Below are 15,084 nucleotides of genomic sequence, written 5' to 3'. Positions count from 1 at the left end.
AAAATTAGAAGGCTACAAAAGTTAGGTCAAAAACGGTTAACAACCAGCAAACATCCAATCTTTGAGAACCATCCTCAACTGGACATCCACTCACAAAAGGCATCCTTGAACTAATTGAGAGTAATTGATACAGAGCTGGCACTACTACGAATTCAGTGACTGTTAAGCACGTTTACCTTAGAATAACATGACATACAACTTCAGATAACGCAGAATAAAGACATATTTAAATTTCAAAATCTTCACGATTTGATTGCTAATACCTGCATGCTCGCAATAAATACTCTAAATTTCTCAATTTCGTAAAAAAAAAGAACCTTTCTCCTCCCGCATTTTAAATTTTCAACTTTTTCATCAGCCTTCTGTTTCTGAGTATACTATAAATGCTATCCTATTTCTTCCAGGATCTCGAATATATAATTAGCATGTATATAACGCGATCTAAATTAAAGATGTCGCTCAAAAATGAATTTCTCGATCAGTGAAAGCAGCAGCATATATGAAATACAACCAAAAAAAAAATAGCCCAGCTATTGTCAACCACTCTTAAATCCATAGCTTGCTTTACGGCAGCAACTGACTGAAAGATGCACTATTAATTACCTTATACTAATTTATACCCACAACCATGTCCACTGTGTACGTATAGACTAATAAATCTATACCATGAAACAGGAATAGTCTTGCGTACATAATAACATCCACGGCATAGACGACAGCCGATACAAAATGGCAGGTTTATTTGCAATTTGATAACAGTAGGTTCTAATAATTATATCGCACATAGCATATGTGAAAAAGAATCCTTTGATGATTCTAAAAAATACATTTTTTTTTATTACACAAAGCATACGCTCCAATTGAGAAAGATGACTTTGGATATACGGAATCAAGAGAGATTCTACAATTCTTGTAGTATGTCCAGCGCCGTCTGATTATATATTACCTGATGGTTCGGTTTCCAACAACAGCTGAGATGGCCGAGTTGGTCTAAGGCGCCGCACTCAAGTTGCGGTCTCGTAAGAGGCAAGGGTTCGAATCCCTTTCTCAGCATATTTTGATTGGCTGAAATGTCAACTCCGACTTTTTTTTTCCATCTCCATTGGATTTTATTTTGCCTAGCTGCCAATCAAATTCTCTTCGCTTCCCTCAGCCATTTGCCTCACCCTGAGCATCTTTTTGTCATTTCGATTACTGTACGACTTATTGTATTATCCTGCAGACGAGTGAGCATCTCTGAGGTTAAAAAATAACTTTTGGACTTATTTAACTACTCTATTTATACTTTTTGTTTGTGACTTATTCTATAAAATTGTGAGGGGAACTACAAAATTAAAGAGGTTGTTCAAAGTGACTTCGACTATAACGAAGTCCCATCCAAACAGCGTTAGGCTGGGTTAACATTTATAATGTTGAGGACGATAATCCCCCCTCCCCACACTGTTGTACGTACACGAACAACTTATGATTGACTCGCAGGGAGTGCTAGCGTACGTGGTATACTTCGTAGTGGCGTGTGGATAGAGGCGGGTTGAACCCAAGGTGCATTAACGTTGTCCTGGGTCACTTTGGTAAGCCTGTCCGTGTGTACCCATGATCTGTATGGATTTCCGGTTGGATATGCTAGTTTGTATATACCGCTAGCCAAGTTGCGTTGCAGTACTACGAAAGGACCGAACCAGTCGAGGTCTAGGCAGTATTCAGCCTTCGGACGAACAAGCATCTGATGGCCAACGTCAAAATTTTGAGGGACAAATTTCGAGTCCCAGCGTATTTTGTATGCACTACTGACCTTTTCAGCGCGTTTTATGGCTGCTTCCCGGAATCTACTCAGCTCATCTAGGCGTTTTACGCGGAATTCTGCTTGAATGCGTAGGTCTGATCTGGATGAATCTTGTAATATGGGTGGTGCGCCGTCCCCAGGCGAGCCTGGCTCAACACCGTAGATGTAATAAAACGGGGACTGACCATGAAAACGGTGTGTTCTGATCCGCGCGGCAAACAAAGCAGTATCCACGAAGTCGTCCCATCTATGGATTGTACCGGAACAGTATTTACACAACATCTGTTTAAGAATGTCGTTCTGGTGCTCGCATTTCCCATTCGTCCTGGGGTGGAAGGCTGTGGTACGTTTATGGTTTGTATCCAGTCTTGCTAGATATTGGCGGATTACATTTGACATAGAATTAGGTCCACGGTCTGAGAAAATCTCTTGGGGGCAACCGAAACGCATGGCGATCTCTTCGTATAAGAACTTGGCGATAGCTTCACCGGTTGCCTCGGTAAGGCGCGCGCGATGGGCCAATTAGTGGCAGAATTTACTGCTACCAAGAGCTATTTGTTACCTCGAACAGTGGTTGGTAGTTCTCCAATAAAGTCCAAATGCCAACGGGTAAACGGCGGCACGGTTTCCACAGGCACCGCGGGAGCATGATGTGTTGCTCTTCCAGCTCCTTTAGCAAGTTGACACTGACGGCAGCTTGCGATGATGTCGATGATATCCTGGCGCATGTACGGCCACCAGTATCGTCTGCGTATGATATCCAATAATGAAAAGGATCCAAAATGTCCCAGTCCTTGATAAGTTTTATCGACAATGTCAGCCCGTAAAGCAAATGGTAACGCTCTTACTTCTGTTACCAGATTTCCTTGTTTAACCTTACGCATTATCTTGTTGCCCGTATGATGAAGTTATTACGATCGCGATGGAGCAAATGTCGAAGGTCCGGTGGCCAAGTGTCTTCCGGCTTGTGATACCACTGTGGCCAATCGACCTTCAGCGTCGAGTTTGCGAAATACAGAAAGTCTGGTTCCATCTCAGCGTTTTCTTCTGCCGTTGACGTATCCACCTTGCGAGAGAGAGCATCTGGTACCGTGTTCTCCTTACCCGGTTTATACTTTATGATAGGGTCATACAGTTCTAATTCGGATAACCATCTGGTCAGTCTGGGAGTAGGCTTACTTTGTGTGCGCATGTATTGTAGTGGGTTGTGATCCGTGTATACTGTATATTCACGCCCTTCAATAAACCAACGCCAAGTTTCGTAGCGCGTATAGGATTGCCAGCAACTCTCGTTCTTGGGCCGGATGGTTTCGTTCCGCTGCAGACAAATTGTGAGATTCGAATGTCACCGGATGGAGTTTGCCTTCCGGTCCTTCTTGTAGTAGTACGACGAATTCGATTTCCTCTAGATTGAATGCACACTTCTTCGCATTGGCATATAGCTGTTCCTTTCGTAAGCGTTCCAGTACCATCTTCACGTGCTGTTCGTGTTCCTTGGCGGACTTGCTGAAGATTAATATATCATCTAGGTAGACAATAGCAAAACGGTCAATGTAATCGGCGGGTACGTTGTTCATCATTTTTTGGAATGTCGGCGGAGCATTGGTGAGGCCGAAAGGTAGGACTAGGAATTCGTAAGAACCATATCGGGTGCTGAACGCAGTTGCCGGGACATCTGAAGGGTGGATTCTGAATTGATGGTACCCACTTTTCAGGTCAATTTTAGAAAAATAACGAGCGCCGCTTAGTCGCCCCAAACATTCGTCGATACGGGGTAAAGGGTGTCTATTTCTTCTGGTCTCTAGGTTAATGGCACGATAGTCGATACACATCCGCATAGTCCCATCCTTCTTGCGTACGAATAGTACCGGTGCGCCCCAAGGTGAAGCTGTTAGTCGGATGAGTCCGAGTTCGAGCAACCCGTCTAGTTGCTTCTTCAGTTCGTCCAGTTCACGAGGACTCATTTTAACTGTGGCTTGCTGACTGGTGGACTATCTCCCGGGTCAATGATATGTTCCACCTCTCTCATGGGAGGAAGTCCAGGAAGTTCCGTTTTGAAGACATGAAAGAAATCGTTGATCATTGTTGCAAACGAGAGTCCATTAGTCCACTACTTTGTTCCGTCGTCTTCCTTGTAGTATACCATAAAGAATTCTTCTACTTCGTGACGTTGTTCCAACTTTACCAATTGTCGTGGTGAAATGAGGCTTACACATTCTTCCAACAGCGGTGATCTGGGGTTGGTTTTAGTAGGAAATGACGGTTATCATCTGGGAACACCCATTCCTTCTGGCACCACAAAGCCGATGGCATGTATTTTTCGCCCCAGTTAACACCGATGGTGACATCGAAATTCATATCGAATACATATGCCGGTATTTGTTGTCGATTACCTGCGATATTGGCCGTCAAAAGTGCTTTATCCTGGATACTCGTAATGTTGCCATCCGCTGTCTCTACTGTGCGTTCCTCTATGGAAGTTCGTGGAAATCCTATTGCTGCTCTAATTGTCCGTAACAGGCACTAGCTCCCGTGTTTGTAAAGCGTATAACTTCCTTCCATCATCACAGCATAATTCGTACAGGGGCAATTTTGAGTCTTCACTGGATTCAAAGTTTTCTGAGTCCATGTGGTCTCCCATGGACTGACCAGTGGTTGGAACTGCGCGGTCAGTGTCGGTTGTACACCGACAATTGCTTGGGCCGCTTTGCGATGGCTCTCATAATGGAGCGCAATAGGAAAGAGGTTGCCAAGTCTTAAAGTTCCATGTCGCGAACATTTTCGAAGGCTTCATGGAGGAGGCCCTATTCGAACCTTTCGAGTGCCTCCGTTGCGGACATGTCCGGAATCTCCAGGATCAGGTTCTGGAAGAAATCTACATACTCTTCCACAGTTATTGTTTGTTGCAAGGTCGCCAGGATATGCCTAGGTATTTGAGCGCATGAGTTGGCCGAAGCGCCTTGCGAGTTGTCTGATAATTTTTTAAGTAATTTATAAGCTTGCTAATCCATTCGGATTCTATGGTCTTGTTTGCCATGCTAAATTTCGTTAGCAATCGCAATTGTTGTTTTGAATACTGGCAACTTTTCGTATCATTCTGCAGGCGAGTGAACTTCTCATGAGGTTAGAAAGGACGTTTGTTCAATCATTAAATTGCTCGCTTTATACTTATTGTTTTGTGACTTAAAATATAAAAATGTAAGAGAAGTCTAATTTAAAGAGAATGTTTCAGTGGGACTTCTTTACCGGCGGAACACATTGAATTGGCGTTCAGTGGAACTAACATGTCGTACTTTAGTGACGACATTAAGGTATCCGCGGCGACGTACCGGCTATAGGCATGCTCGCTAGATAAAAAAAAAAATAACGGTTAGGAGTGGGAGAAGAAATATGGCAGAGGGAAGTGAGGAGAATTTGATTGGCGGCTAAGCAAAGAAAAATCCAATGGAGATGGAAAAAAAAAGTCGGAGTTGACATTTCAGCCAATCAAAATATGCTGAGAAAGGGATTCGAACCCTTGCCTCTTACGAGACCGCAACTTGAGTGCGGCGCCTTAGACCAACTCGGCCATCTCAGCTGTTGTTGGAAACCGAGACACCAGGTAATATATAATCAGACGGCGCTGGACATACTACAAGAATTGTAGAATCTCTCTTGATTTCGTATATCCAAAGTCTCATTTAGCAGTTGGAGAGTATGCTTAATTTGTTGAAAAAAAATTGTAGTACTTTAGAATAATCAAACCGCTATTTTTTGAGCATGTTATATATGATATACTTATCGAGATGGATGGTCTCATCAAAGTGCGTACAGACCTGCCATTTTACAATAGGAAAGACGTTTTGCATTCGGTTTGAATTTGTATTGACTTTTGTAAGAAATGGGAGAGTGGCTTTGCATAAAAAATAGCATGTCTATGTAAGGACATATGGTCGTTAAGTAGTGTAATATTCCTTGAAGACTATGAGATCAACTACTATGTTTGCGGCAGCATTGTTACCTCATTGACTTGACTGAAATCTATAGAAATTCGAGTGCGAGCGGCTTTCATTTACTTGGGCATGTTGTTGCTGAGCATAGTCGACCAAGCAGCGAATATAGTCAAGAGACCATAAAAAAACCCTCCAAAAAGTATATGACGAAACGATAGAGAGGACTTCTGGAACGTAATTCTAGAAACCAAAACAAAATTACTACCATTGTCGCAGCAGACAAGAGCTTAATTTGTTTACTGACATCTTTACAACTGCTGCGCAGGCTGTAAACAAGATAGCAGGAAATATGTAGAGATACGTGAGGTTATTTTTCTGAACAGTGACTTTTAGCGATAGTGGCTTCTCTTAGCTCAACTTTTTTTTATATAAATATTTACAATGGTGGATTAGACAGCACTGCGTCAATGGTATAGGCTTAATTGGTTGAATCAGAATCACTAAATTTTCGCTTGGCGGGAGTAGATGCTGGGGGACTTGTTAAAAAAATTGCCTTGCATGCTATTGTTGATAAAACTAGGCAAAAGGGACTTACCAAAAGCTTTGGTGGGAAGCTTAAATGTCAATGAAGGAGCATCCTGTGAGCCAGGGGTTGTAGGGCCAGCTGATTTTGGAGCAAGAGTTGGAGATTTTGGTTGGCGGAAAGCGAGAGGGTTATTAGGGCCATTGTGATCTGGAGGGGGAGGGCCAGCTTCTGGGTTCATTTTGTAGAACATGGGGCAGTTCTTATTCGTTTTCATATGGCCAAGTTGTCCACAGTTACCACATTTACGCTAGCGGAAAAAAAAGGGGATTGAGTAAAGCTGTTGCGGGATGAAAGGGTGAGAGATGATCATATTACTTACGATGGCACCTTCTTTTTTACCGCGCATCAGACCAAAGACAGGGTTTTCAGCTAGGGCGGCATTTTTATTCAACTGTCTCTGGCGTCTTCTCTCTGCATTTCGTTTGAGTTTGGCCAATTGGTCCTGAATACGCTTTTTCATGCGAGCGTTCTTTTCAATGTCATCTGTCGGTTCCAGAGTTTCCGTGCTGTGAGGGGAATATTTAGTATGAGCAGATGAACGGCACGGCACGGCACGGCACTTTACCTGGTAGCTTCCTCTTCAATCATTTGTCGCTGTCGAAGGTATGCCTTGACCACGGCCGGGTCGGTAACAGTTTCCGATTGCCACACACGATCACCATTGGGTTGTTTAATAAGGCGGCGAATGACGAGTTGTTTGTTAGCAGCGTTTGGATTGAAGCTTGTTCGGGAGCCCATACTTTCTGCTATGGAGACTTCGTCGTCGTCCATTTCTGACATTGCCCGCCGAGGAATTGAGAATGAGGCTGGGGATGCCGGCACACTTGATTTATAAGAGCTGCGCATGTCGTCAAGGTCCATCTAAGCAAGTGCATGAGTGCTTGGGGAATGGTGTATAATCGATAGAGTGTGTGTGAACTTACCATGCCAGGACTATCAAAGTCTTCGTTATCACTGTTATCCTCCTCCATATCTTGTTCTGATAGAATGGGTTCGACGGGGTTACTGAGGGCATCGAACTGGGCTTTCCAAATTCTAGCGATCTATCGAAGCAAGCGTTTAGTTAGAAACATCAACAAGGTAACGCCGTGGGCATCGACACGGGGACCTGCTACCAATAAAGGTTGCCGCCGGAAACCCCCAACCCCCCAGTCACCATACTAACCTCCTCTTTGTAGATCTGTTGTTGTTCAGCTACATTATACTTGTGAGCACTCTTGGGACGAGCTTCAATTTCAGCCAACTTTTCAGCAGCAGATTCACCAGCTCGTAAAAAGATACCCTTCATGGAAACTCTGATGAAACTGAAACCTTCTCCTCTACCGGTAGGATCACCTGCACCATATAGCTTCAACATGGCTTTTCCTTGTGTTGCGTTGATAAAATTACGCGTAGCGAACCATGGAGCGAGTTGCTGTTCAACTTCGAGCTTTGAATCGCCATCGCCATCATCGTCTTCATTCACATTGCTGTAACCAAAGTCTTCCAAATGACGTTCGCCGACCATGGTGCTTTCGTGAAGGCAAACCATTTCCGGCGTGACCATTTTTCGCAAGTCCTCCTCACTGGGCGGCTCACCGCCCTTTGGTTTCCAGTAGCCACCTCCTCCTTCCTTGTTCCGCCTGTGATATTCCAAAAATTCCTTGAGTCGCTGGCGGATTTGGATATCACTGTATTCAGGAAACTTTGCCGCGAGTTTACTCATTTTTAGTCGATGTTGGGGGTTTTTTCGGATCAATCGATATGCGGAAACTTGGAGGCGATTTCGGATGGTGGTTGTGACCTTACGAGAGTGAGGTCCAGGGACTTCTTGCACAGGGTAGGTTTGTCCGATAGTGAAGATGGAAGGGATTTCTCGAATATAGTATTTTGTCTGCCCACGAAAAGTATTTCGGAACACGATGAAATCGGTTTCATGGACCTTATGTTTGAAGAGGGGTGCACGGATAAGGTTGTTGTATAGGACAGGGATGGTTTGACCGGGATCGACGTTTCCAAAGTTGAAAAATGGGGAAGTATCACTGAGGTCAAGGATGAAAGGTTCACCGATTTCAGCCTAAGGAGTGTGCGTGGTTAGATATTTAGAGAGCTGCACAAGTGTAATGGCATGGAGTAACCACTGTACGTACCGATGGAATATGTGTATCCTCGTTATCCCGCTTTCGATAATAATTTATGAACAGACTGCCCATGCCAATGTTGGGTATGATGGGTGGATACTCCTCCTACGACAGAGGGGTATAAGTGATCATAATCCGCAATGGGAGATTAAGATGATGAAGAAAAAAAGACGTACCGAGTATTCCAGTAGGGTGAAATAAGTATTATCCTTGAGAGTGAGATCTTTGGACGTTCGCATCGTTTCTGCGGCCTCCTTCTTCTTGTCCTTCTTTCGCTTCTTACGAGCTTTGATGCGGGAAAACGTAATTTCGGAATGCAATGGGAACTGTATTTGATTACGATGGAAAGATCGCAATTCTGCCTTGGATAATTTTGATTTGTACTGTGTGTGGGAATGAATCAGCAATCAAGTATTGAGCTGAGCTGCCAGGTTGGTGCTACTTACAAAGGGAGGCTGTAGTTTCAGGGCTGGGAGTGAATGTTGCACCACCAATTGACCAAATGTTTGTCGCACTCTGACGAGCTTTCCAGTGTAATTTGTGTCATAATAGCGGTCATTGGCCAAGTTGAACCGGCTTGTAGTGATTTTTCTAGCTGGTTCGCCATCGACGGCTTGCGTATTTGCAGTAGGCGGAGCGGGCTATAGAATGAGAACTTTTGTTCAGAAGAATGGAACCTCAGGATGAAGGCAGCAATGACGGGTACTCACCTTGACAACAGCCTGCTTGATAGCAGGTCGCTTATTCTTTCGTGAATATTTCGGCTCTGATATCCTGGGTTTGGTAGCTTCCACCTCTGCAACATCAAAGAGCATGTTTGTGTCGTTTAAGTTGAGGGTGAGTTTGACTGGGGTACCATTATCTTTTTCGTCATCCCAAATGATGCCTGAGATCCATTCTCCATCCTCCAAGTCGTAGTTGAGATGTGATGTGACATTGAGATGTTCCTATGGGAAAGTGGTTAGAAGGTGGGTGTACACCTGTCCAGTGAAAACAGTTTATCGCCTTACCTCCGGCTGATCTTTTGTTGTATGGTCGTCCGAGTCCCACACAATATTGTCTTCCCAACTGTCCAGCATGATTGAGTAGTAGGTTTTTTCAGTGTCCAAGACCTGCTGTCTATCAGAAGGTACCAAAGAGCTCTACAAAAGACGTCAGTCACGCAAGCTTTTTTCATTGTTTGATCAACAACCAATACGTACCAGATCGCTTGTTTGATCCCTCTTTTCTTTTAAGGGCCAATTATCGTCATCACTTTCCTCAGAGTCAGGGAGCTCATAGAATTGAAATCCTGCCTTGGCAAGTCTCTGCTTTGCCACCTCCATGCGCCCAATTTCGGTACGTTGAGGTCGAACGAAAATTCTGCGATCATCGGCTTCTGTGTCAAAATCGTAAGAATCTGCAAACAGTACTGGAAATTTACAGGTTAGGCAAGTCCAGGCATCAGTAACGGTGACGAGGAAGAGGCACGTACCTTTCTTTCCTTTGACATGTAATTTGGGTGGTCGAGAGATTCGGTTGGCACCGAGTAATTCCGAAAACTTGAGGATCTTGCCCTTTTCAAAACCTGGATACAACTCTTGCACACTCAATTGTCGAGGCGGTGGTGGCGGAGGTACGATAGGCTGTACTAGTTCAACCTTGCGTTGAGATGGTGCTCCTTTTTTGGTGCTGACGGTGGGCATAGCTGGCATTGCAAAGCCGTCGTTTCTAGTTGATCCATTTAGAAAGACTTGGTTGGATATGACGTCCTCCTCGTTTTTGACCATCACGTCTTGTTCGTCCAAATCGTAATCCTCGTCGTAATCGTCGCTTGTCCTTCGCAATTGAGAGGTTGTTTTCTTCAAGGCACCCATACCGCGTTCATAGTGGCGATCGTTGGTAAACATTGGATCGTCAGGAACTGTCTCGGTGAAGTCAGAGTAATCGATCGCGTCTGCTGCATGTTGAGAAGGTTGTTCTTGGTTTGTCGTTGGGGGTGGTGAATCTGCTTCCGAGTCGCCTCTGGTAGCGTCTTCATTCAAGCCCAAAGAGTCTGCATTGAAGATCTTGTTGAACACTCCACTATCGACTTTTGAGAGAGTTTCTTTCAATTCCTGTAAACGGTGGAGTTAGAAGGAATGCAGACGGATTAACGGTTATAGAGCAGAGGCATTTACATCATCGAGATCCGCGTCAAGTCGACCTTGCTCGTCTACGTTGCCGAACAGATATCCTGCCAACGACATTTTCTGAGAAATCCCTACCGCATTTCAGCATAGATCAGGTCCTCTTTTATAACTCATTTCTGAAATATTGCAACGTCATTTTACTGATGAAAATCAATAGGAAGAGGGAGCACGTGATGGAGAAGTATAACCTCAGGAACGGTCTTTACTGGTATTGTTGGGATAAATGGCAATGTTCTGAACTTTACACTGTTTCCACCGCTTATACGCAAAGTGTAAATCGTTGCCTGAAGATTGCTTCCGGCTCAAATACCCTGATTTAGTTATAAAAAAATACATGTGGTTTGGTCTGCATATACGCATTGAATTAAATACATTTGGGACAACAATCCACAGGTTAAAAAAGCTGGTAGTTAGCGGCACATTTCTAAATGCTTCTGCTTTTGTCTTACAATGTCCAGAGCGCTTGATCATCAAATAGAAGTTTATTTCTACGCGAAATTTATAAAGTCGCTCGCGAACAAAAAGCTATACATTGCCTTTCCGTTCCGTCAGGAGTCAATACAAAGCCGAGATGTGAACTTGGTGGACATCATAATAAGAGCATTGATTTTGCTATGATTCAATTCAAAGTACCTCAATTTTATGTCCGTTCCGACGAATCCACCATAGAATACCTTTGGTGATACGAGTGAGACTCTGAGGGACAATCAGGCAGCAATGGCCAGCCAACACATTTGTGTTGTAAAAGATTTGTTGGCAAAATCCTGACTGATCATAGACAAACCCATAGTTCAAACCTTTTTATTATACAGTAAATTTTCAATGTTAAGAAAAAAGCATCTCTAGACTCGTGTGTGAAAATGCAATAGTGGGAGAATTCCTGCGTTCGACAGAATCAAATAACAAACTGGACACTGCCTTTAGGTTTGCACCTGAACTGTAATATCATCTCCGTTACACGGTGGATGCTTGAATGGTTTACCTGCTACTATAATGCCAAATTCTTCCAAGAAACCACCCAGTATGAAGTCTTGTAAATTATGCTCCAAAAGTCTGACAGCGTTTTTGCCACTGTAAATCACGTAGTAATATGCTTCCTGCTCATATTTACTGATAACCAATGTCGGAACTTGGTCACTGAACTGTTGGCCAACAACAGCTTGCAATGAAACGGCTTCGTAGGGCAAAGCTAGACAATTGCATATGCAATCCGATTGACGATGATCAATTGCGCACCAAGGGAATTGTCCTTTCATATCACGGAATGAAGGACGGTAGAAAGGAAGTTCATCATGAAACCATGGTTTTAAGAGCATTTCTAGTTCGGATATACCCTCTGTGTCGCTTCTACAGTCTCCATGGATGGCAACCCTTACAGCACTTGAGAGAATGATACAAGTATCCACTAATCGCCATGCGAGCTGCTTGTGATCATACTCTTTCTTACTTTCTTTCGATAATTGTGCATCTTTCGCTGTTTGTAGCACCCAACTGACAAAAGGGATCATAGGTTTGACGCTCTTGGCGGTAGCTAACCATTTTGCTGCCATGCTTAACCCTAACGGTGTATATCCTCCAGCAGGTTTTGAAAAGCCATCGATTGCGATTGGAGAGTCTTTTTTTGATGTAATTTTCACCTGGCCGTACCATGCTTCCACTTGATCGAATTCCAAATCGATATCAAATCTTGAGAACGTTTTGAGACCTGGTTTGTAATATCTTTCAGTATTTTTTGCAACAGCGACATGGGTCAAAAAATCTGCTCTTGTGTACGTTGCAGAAGGAGTACACAGCTTTAGTAATCCGAGTGCACCAAGATCGTCTCCGAATCCCAGTGCAATGATGGTTCTTAGAGCAAACATACGAACAGTATCTTCTGAAGCTCTTCCTGTTCCGAATGCATAGTCTTCAGCCGTGTAAGTTAGTAGGAGCTTGTATCCATCATATGTACCCAAGTTTCGGTAGGCAGCTGTACCAGTTATTTTGTCCCATACCGTTGCAATACCGGCTATGGGTGAAGAAATTAGTATGATTGTAGCCCACAAAAATAACCTAATTGGAGGCGGGAAAATTTGAACTCCAAGACCAGCGGTCAACACAATGTCCATCCACCATGCCATTTTCCATATCTGACAGCGCTTGACAATGTGATTCGCGAACTTTAGCTCCTTGATCGTCACTCCATCACAACCATAGCGCGAGTAGCGGCGATCGCCCACCTCGGCCAAAAAACCCAGAATGGTTGCACTTCCACATGCCGTAGCAAACTGAACCAAAACCAGAAACCCGATCCAGTTTTCCAGTATAGTATTCCAGTCGGAGAGCGTCTCTTTCATAGCATACAGGACTGCAATAATGGCCACTGCTAGAGCAGCTGGGTCTATGGATCCAAAAGCGTCCATGAATGATAAAGTAGGGCCCGGAGGTGATGTTTAAATAATTGCCATTCCACGTAGTACAACCAATAACAAACGATGAAAGGCACTATCTTGAGCTACTACGCTTGATTTCTTGTCGCCTCCGACTCGCGTTGGTTGGAAAACGTGAATTTTTATTTTACAGATGGAAGAGGAGGGGATGGATTGAGTGTCGACAGGGGTATAAGAAGAGGGTGATCATTTACATTGAATAAGTCACAAAAGCATGAGTTGAACTGTCCAAAGGCAATTCATTATTGTGCATGGTTAGCGAGGGGTTGCTGAAATCTCGTGGCGATGGAATGAATTGCTGTGGTGATGGAATAAACTCTTGAGGAGATGTATTAAAGTCTTGCGGGGATGACGACGAGCTGTAATCGTGTGATGATGACTGGCTGTACTCTTGTTTGATTGGAATATCAAGCGAAGGCACTGCACTGTCGTCGATCTCATCCATATCATCGTCATCGTTTTGTGAGCGTTTTACTACCTTACGCGTACCAGCAGGTCCACTTTCATATCTCTGTCGTTTTTTAATGGTATCCGTTTTCATGGATAAAGGTCGTTTTTCGTGATGTAATTTGAGGCTAGGAGGAGCAGTGGTTAATAATAAGGCCGATGTGTGAGCCAAACTCGCAGGAACACTTACTATAGACCACAAGCATTACAAAGTGGGGCGCCGTTTTCATCTCTACGCCAAAGTGGAGTTGTTGTCGTACCACAGTTTGTGCAGTAGAGTTGAACAGCATTATCATCGGTTTTGACGTCTTTGCGAACCGAACTTGTCTTCATTGATTTTGGGCGAGGAGCGTTATGCAGCTTGAGACTATGAAACAAGGAAATAAGCCCTATGGATCTTTAGGACGGCAGTTAACCCAATAAAACTTACTATAGGCCGCATGCATTGCACAGAAGCTCGTCGTTGGCCGATCGTCGCCATAGTGGTGTGGAGGTTGCCCCACAATTTGAACACACTGATTTTTGTACAGCACTCTTTGCACCAGTGTCCCAACTCGGTGACGCACCTAATACTCTGTGCTCCACACGTGGCGAACCAATCGGGGAATTTGGCATGGATGTGGGGGCAGAGCTGGTTCTGTATTGGTTGAAATTTTTGGGAGTTACGTTAGTGAACTGAACAACATAATACCAATGCATGACCTGTCTACTTTACCCTGACGCTTCTTGCTGTTTGCTGAACGATTGTAACAGTTTGCTGTGCAATGTGCTAGGTGGAGGAGGTGGCATCGAATCGCACACGTAGAGAGCTGACTGCAGTTGATCCTGCTCAGTGGGTGACAATCCTTGTGGCGACAACGCTGGACTGTTTGGATGTGAGATGGTGATGCTGTTCATATTGGTGGTTCCACTTTGGTCTAGGTACATCATTGCATTGCTTATACTGTAGGGATTTTCATTGGTGAATGAGATAGCAGGCGAGGTATTTGACATGGGTGTAAACGTTGCCCATTGATCATAGGGAAATTCAACGACTGGACCAGCCTCAGAGCTTAGAAGTGCCTGAATGTCGCCATAGGGTTGAAAGATGTCTTGCAGCTCGATAGTTTGATCTTCTGCTTGGTCCGACGTGAATTGGTGCAACACAAAGTTGTTGGTACTCGAGTTCAAACTTTGGGGTTCTAGCTCCAACTGCTCCAGTGTGAATTGCTGTGGAGAAATGGCGGCTGCCTGAGGTGGTTGTGGTTCATCCGGCTGCTTGGATTCTTTCTTGACGGGCTTCTTTGCCTTCGCCATCTGACTGAGCGATTGTCCTTTTTCGCTTTCTAATTTACGAGTAGCCATAGACGATAGCTTTTTGAACTGAGATTTTCCTTTGGCTCCATCTACAAGTAGATGATGCTGAAACCATAGTCGCCATGACAAATTCTCTAGTCTTGACCCATTTTCGAGCGAATCTTTGACTTTGGTGCATACTCGCCAAGTTTTTGAAAGTTCTTCAAGTGAGTCCAAGTTTGAAAACGGAGAGAACGACTTATTGCCCTTGATTTTCAACACAATGGGCGCCATACGATGGTAAGAAATGAGTATAGAGGATAAAAGGGTTCAGCCCCAGA

The 15,084-nt window shown here is 44.1% G+C and overlaps 3 protein-coding genes and 2 non-coding genes across 5 annotated transcripts; 1 reads left to right on the top strand and 4 right to left on the bottom strand.

Annotated features, from left to right (window-relative positions):
* The first annotated feature begins 970 nt into the window (after nucleotides 1-970).
* K450DRAFT_t93 lies at nucleotides 971-1,053 on the top strand. Its single transcript has one exon. It is a non-coding gene; the product is annotated as a tRNA-Leu (tRNA).
* A 4,224-nt stretch (nucleotides 1,054-5,277) lies between these two features.
* On the bottom strand, nucleotides 5,278-5,360 carry K450DRAFT_t91. The gene has a single exon. It is a non-coding gene; the product is annotated as a tRNA-Leu (tRNA).
* Nucleotides 5,361-6,193: 833 nt separating this feature from the next.
* Nucleotides 6,194-10,649, bottom strand: K450DRAFT_201772 (uncharacterized protein; the record flags this gene model as incomplete). Its single annotated transcript, XM_051584674.1, has 14 exons — nucleotides 6,194-6,276; nucleotides 6,311-6,548; nucleotides 6,621-6,807; nucleotides 6,867-7,162; nucleotides 7,225-7,344; nucleotides 7,467-8,357; nucleotides 8,431-8,526; nucleotides 8,598-8,804; nucleotides 8,868-9,062; nucleotides 9,132-9,368; nucleotides 9,432-9,563; nucleotides 9,624-9,832; nucleotides 9,896-10,517; nucleotides 10,581-10,649. 14 exons carry the CDS (start codon nucleotides 10,647-10,649, stop codon nucleotides 6,194-6,196), a joined length of 3,582 nt encoding a protein of 1,193 aa, XP_051441766.1.
* A 778-nt stretch (nucleotides 10,650-11,427) lies between these two features.
* Nucleotides 11,428-13,135, bottom strand: K450DRAFT_255463 (uncharacterized protein). The gene has a single exon (XM_051591350.1). It carries the CDS (start codon nucleotides 12,992-12,994, stop codon nucleotides 11,513-11,515), a length of 1,482 nt encoding a protein of 493 aa, XP_051441765.1. The 5' UTR covers nucleotides 12,995-13,135; the 3' UTR covers nucleotides 11,428-11,512.
* A 432-nt stretch (nucleotides 13,136-13,567) lies between these two features.
* On the bottom strand, nucleotides 13,568-15,075 carry K450DRAFT_255460 (uncharacterized protein). The gene is made up of 3 exons (XM_051591349.1): nucleotides 14,184-15,075; nucleotides 13,899-14,105; nucleotides 13,568-13,835 (listed from the first exon to the last, which is right to left on the bottom strand). Exons 1-3 carry the CDS (start codon nucleotides 15,035-15,037, stop codon nucleotides 13,658-13,660), a joined length of 1,239 nt encoding a protein of 412 aa, XP_051441764.1. The 5' UTR covers nucleotides 15,038-15,075; the 3' UTR covers nucleotides 13,568-13,657.
* Between the last annotated feature and the right edge of the window lie 9 nt (nucleotides 15,076-15,084).

Source organism: Umbelopsis ramanniana, assembly GCF_025399195.1.
Source record: "Umbelopsis ramanniana AG unplaced genomic scaffold K450scaffold_59, whole genome shotgun sequence".
Lineage (NCBI taxonomy): Eukaryota > Fungi > Mucoromycota > Umbelopsidomycetes > Umbelopsidales > Umbelopsidaceae > Umbelopsis > Umbelopsis ramanniana.
Note: the sequence above shows the minus strand (reverse complement) of the source record. Positions and strands in the feature narration are given on the sequence as shown.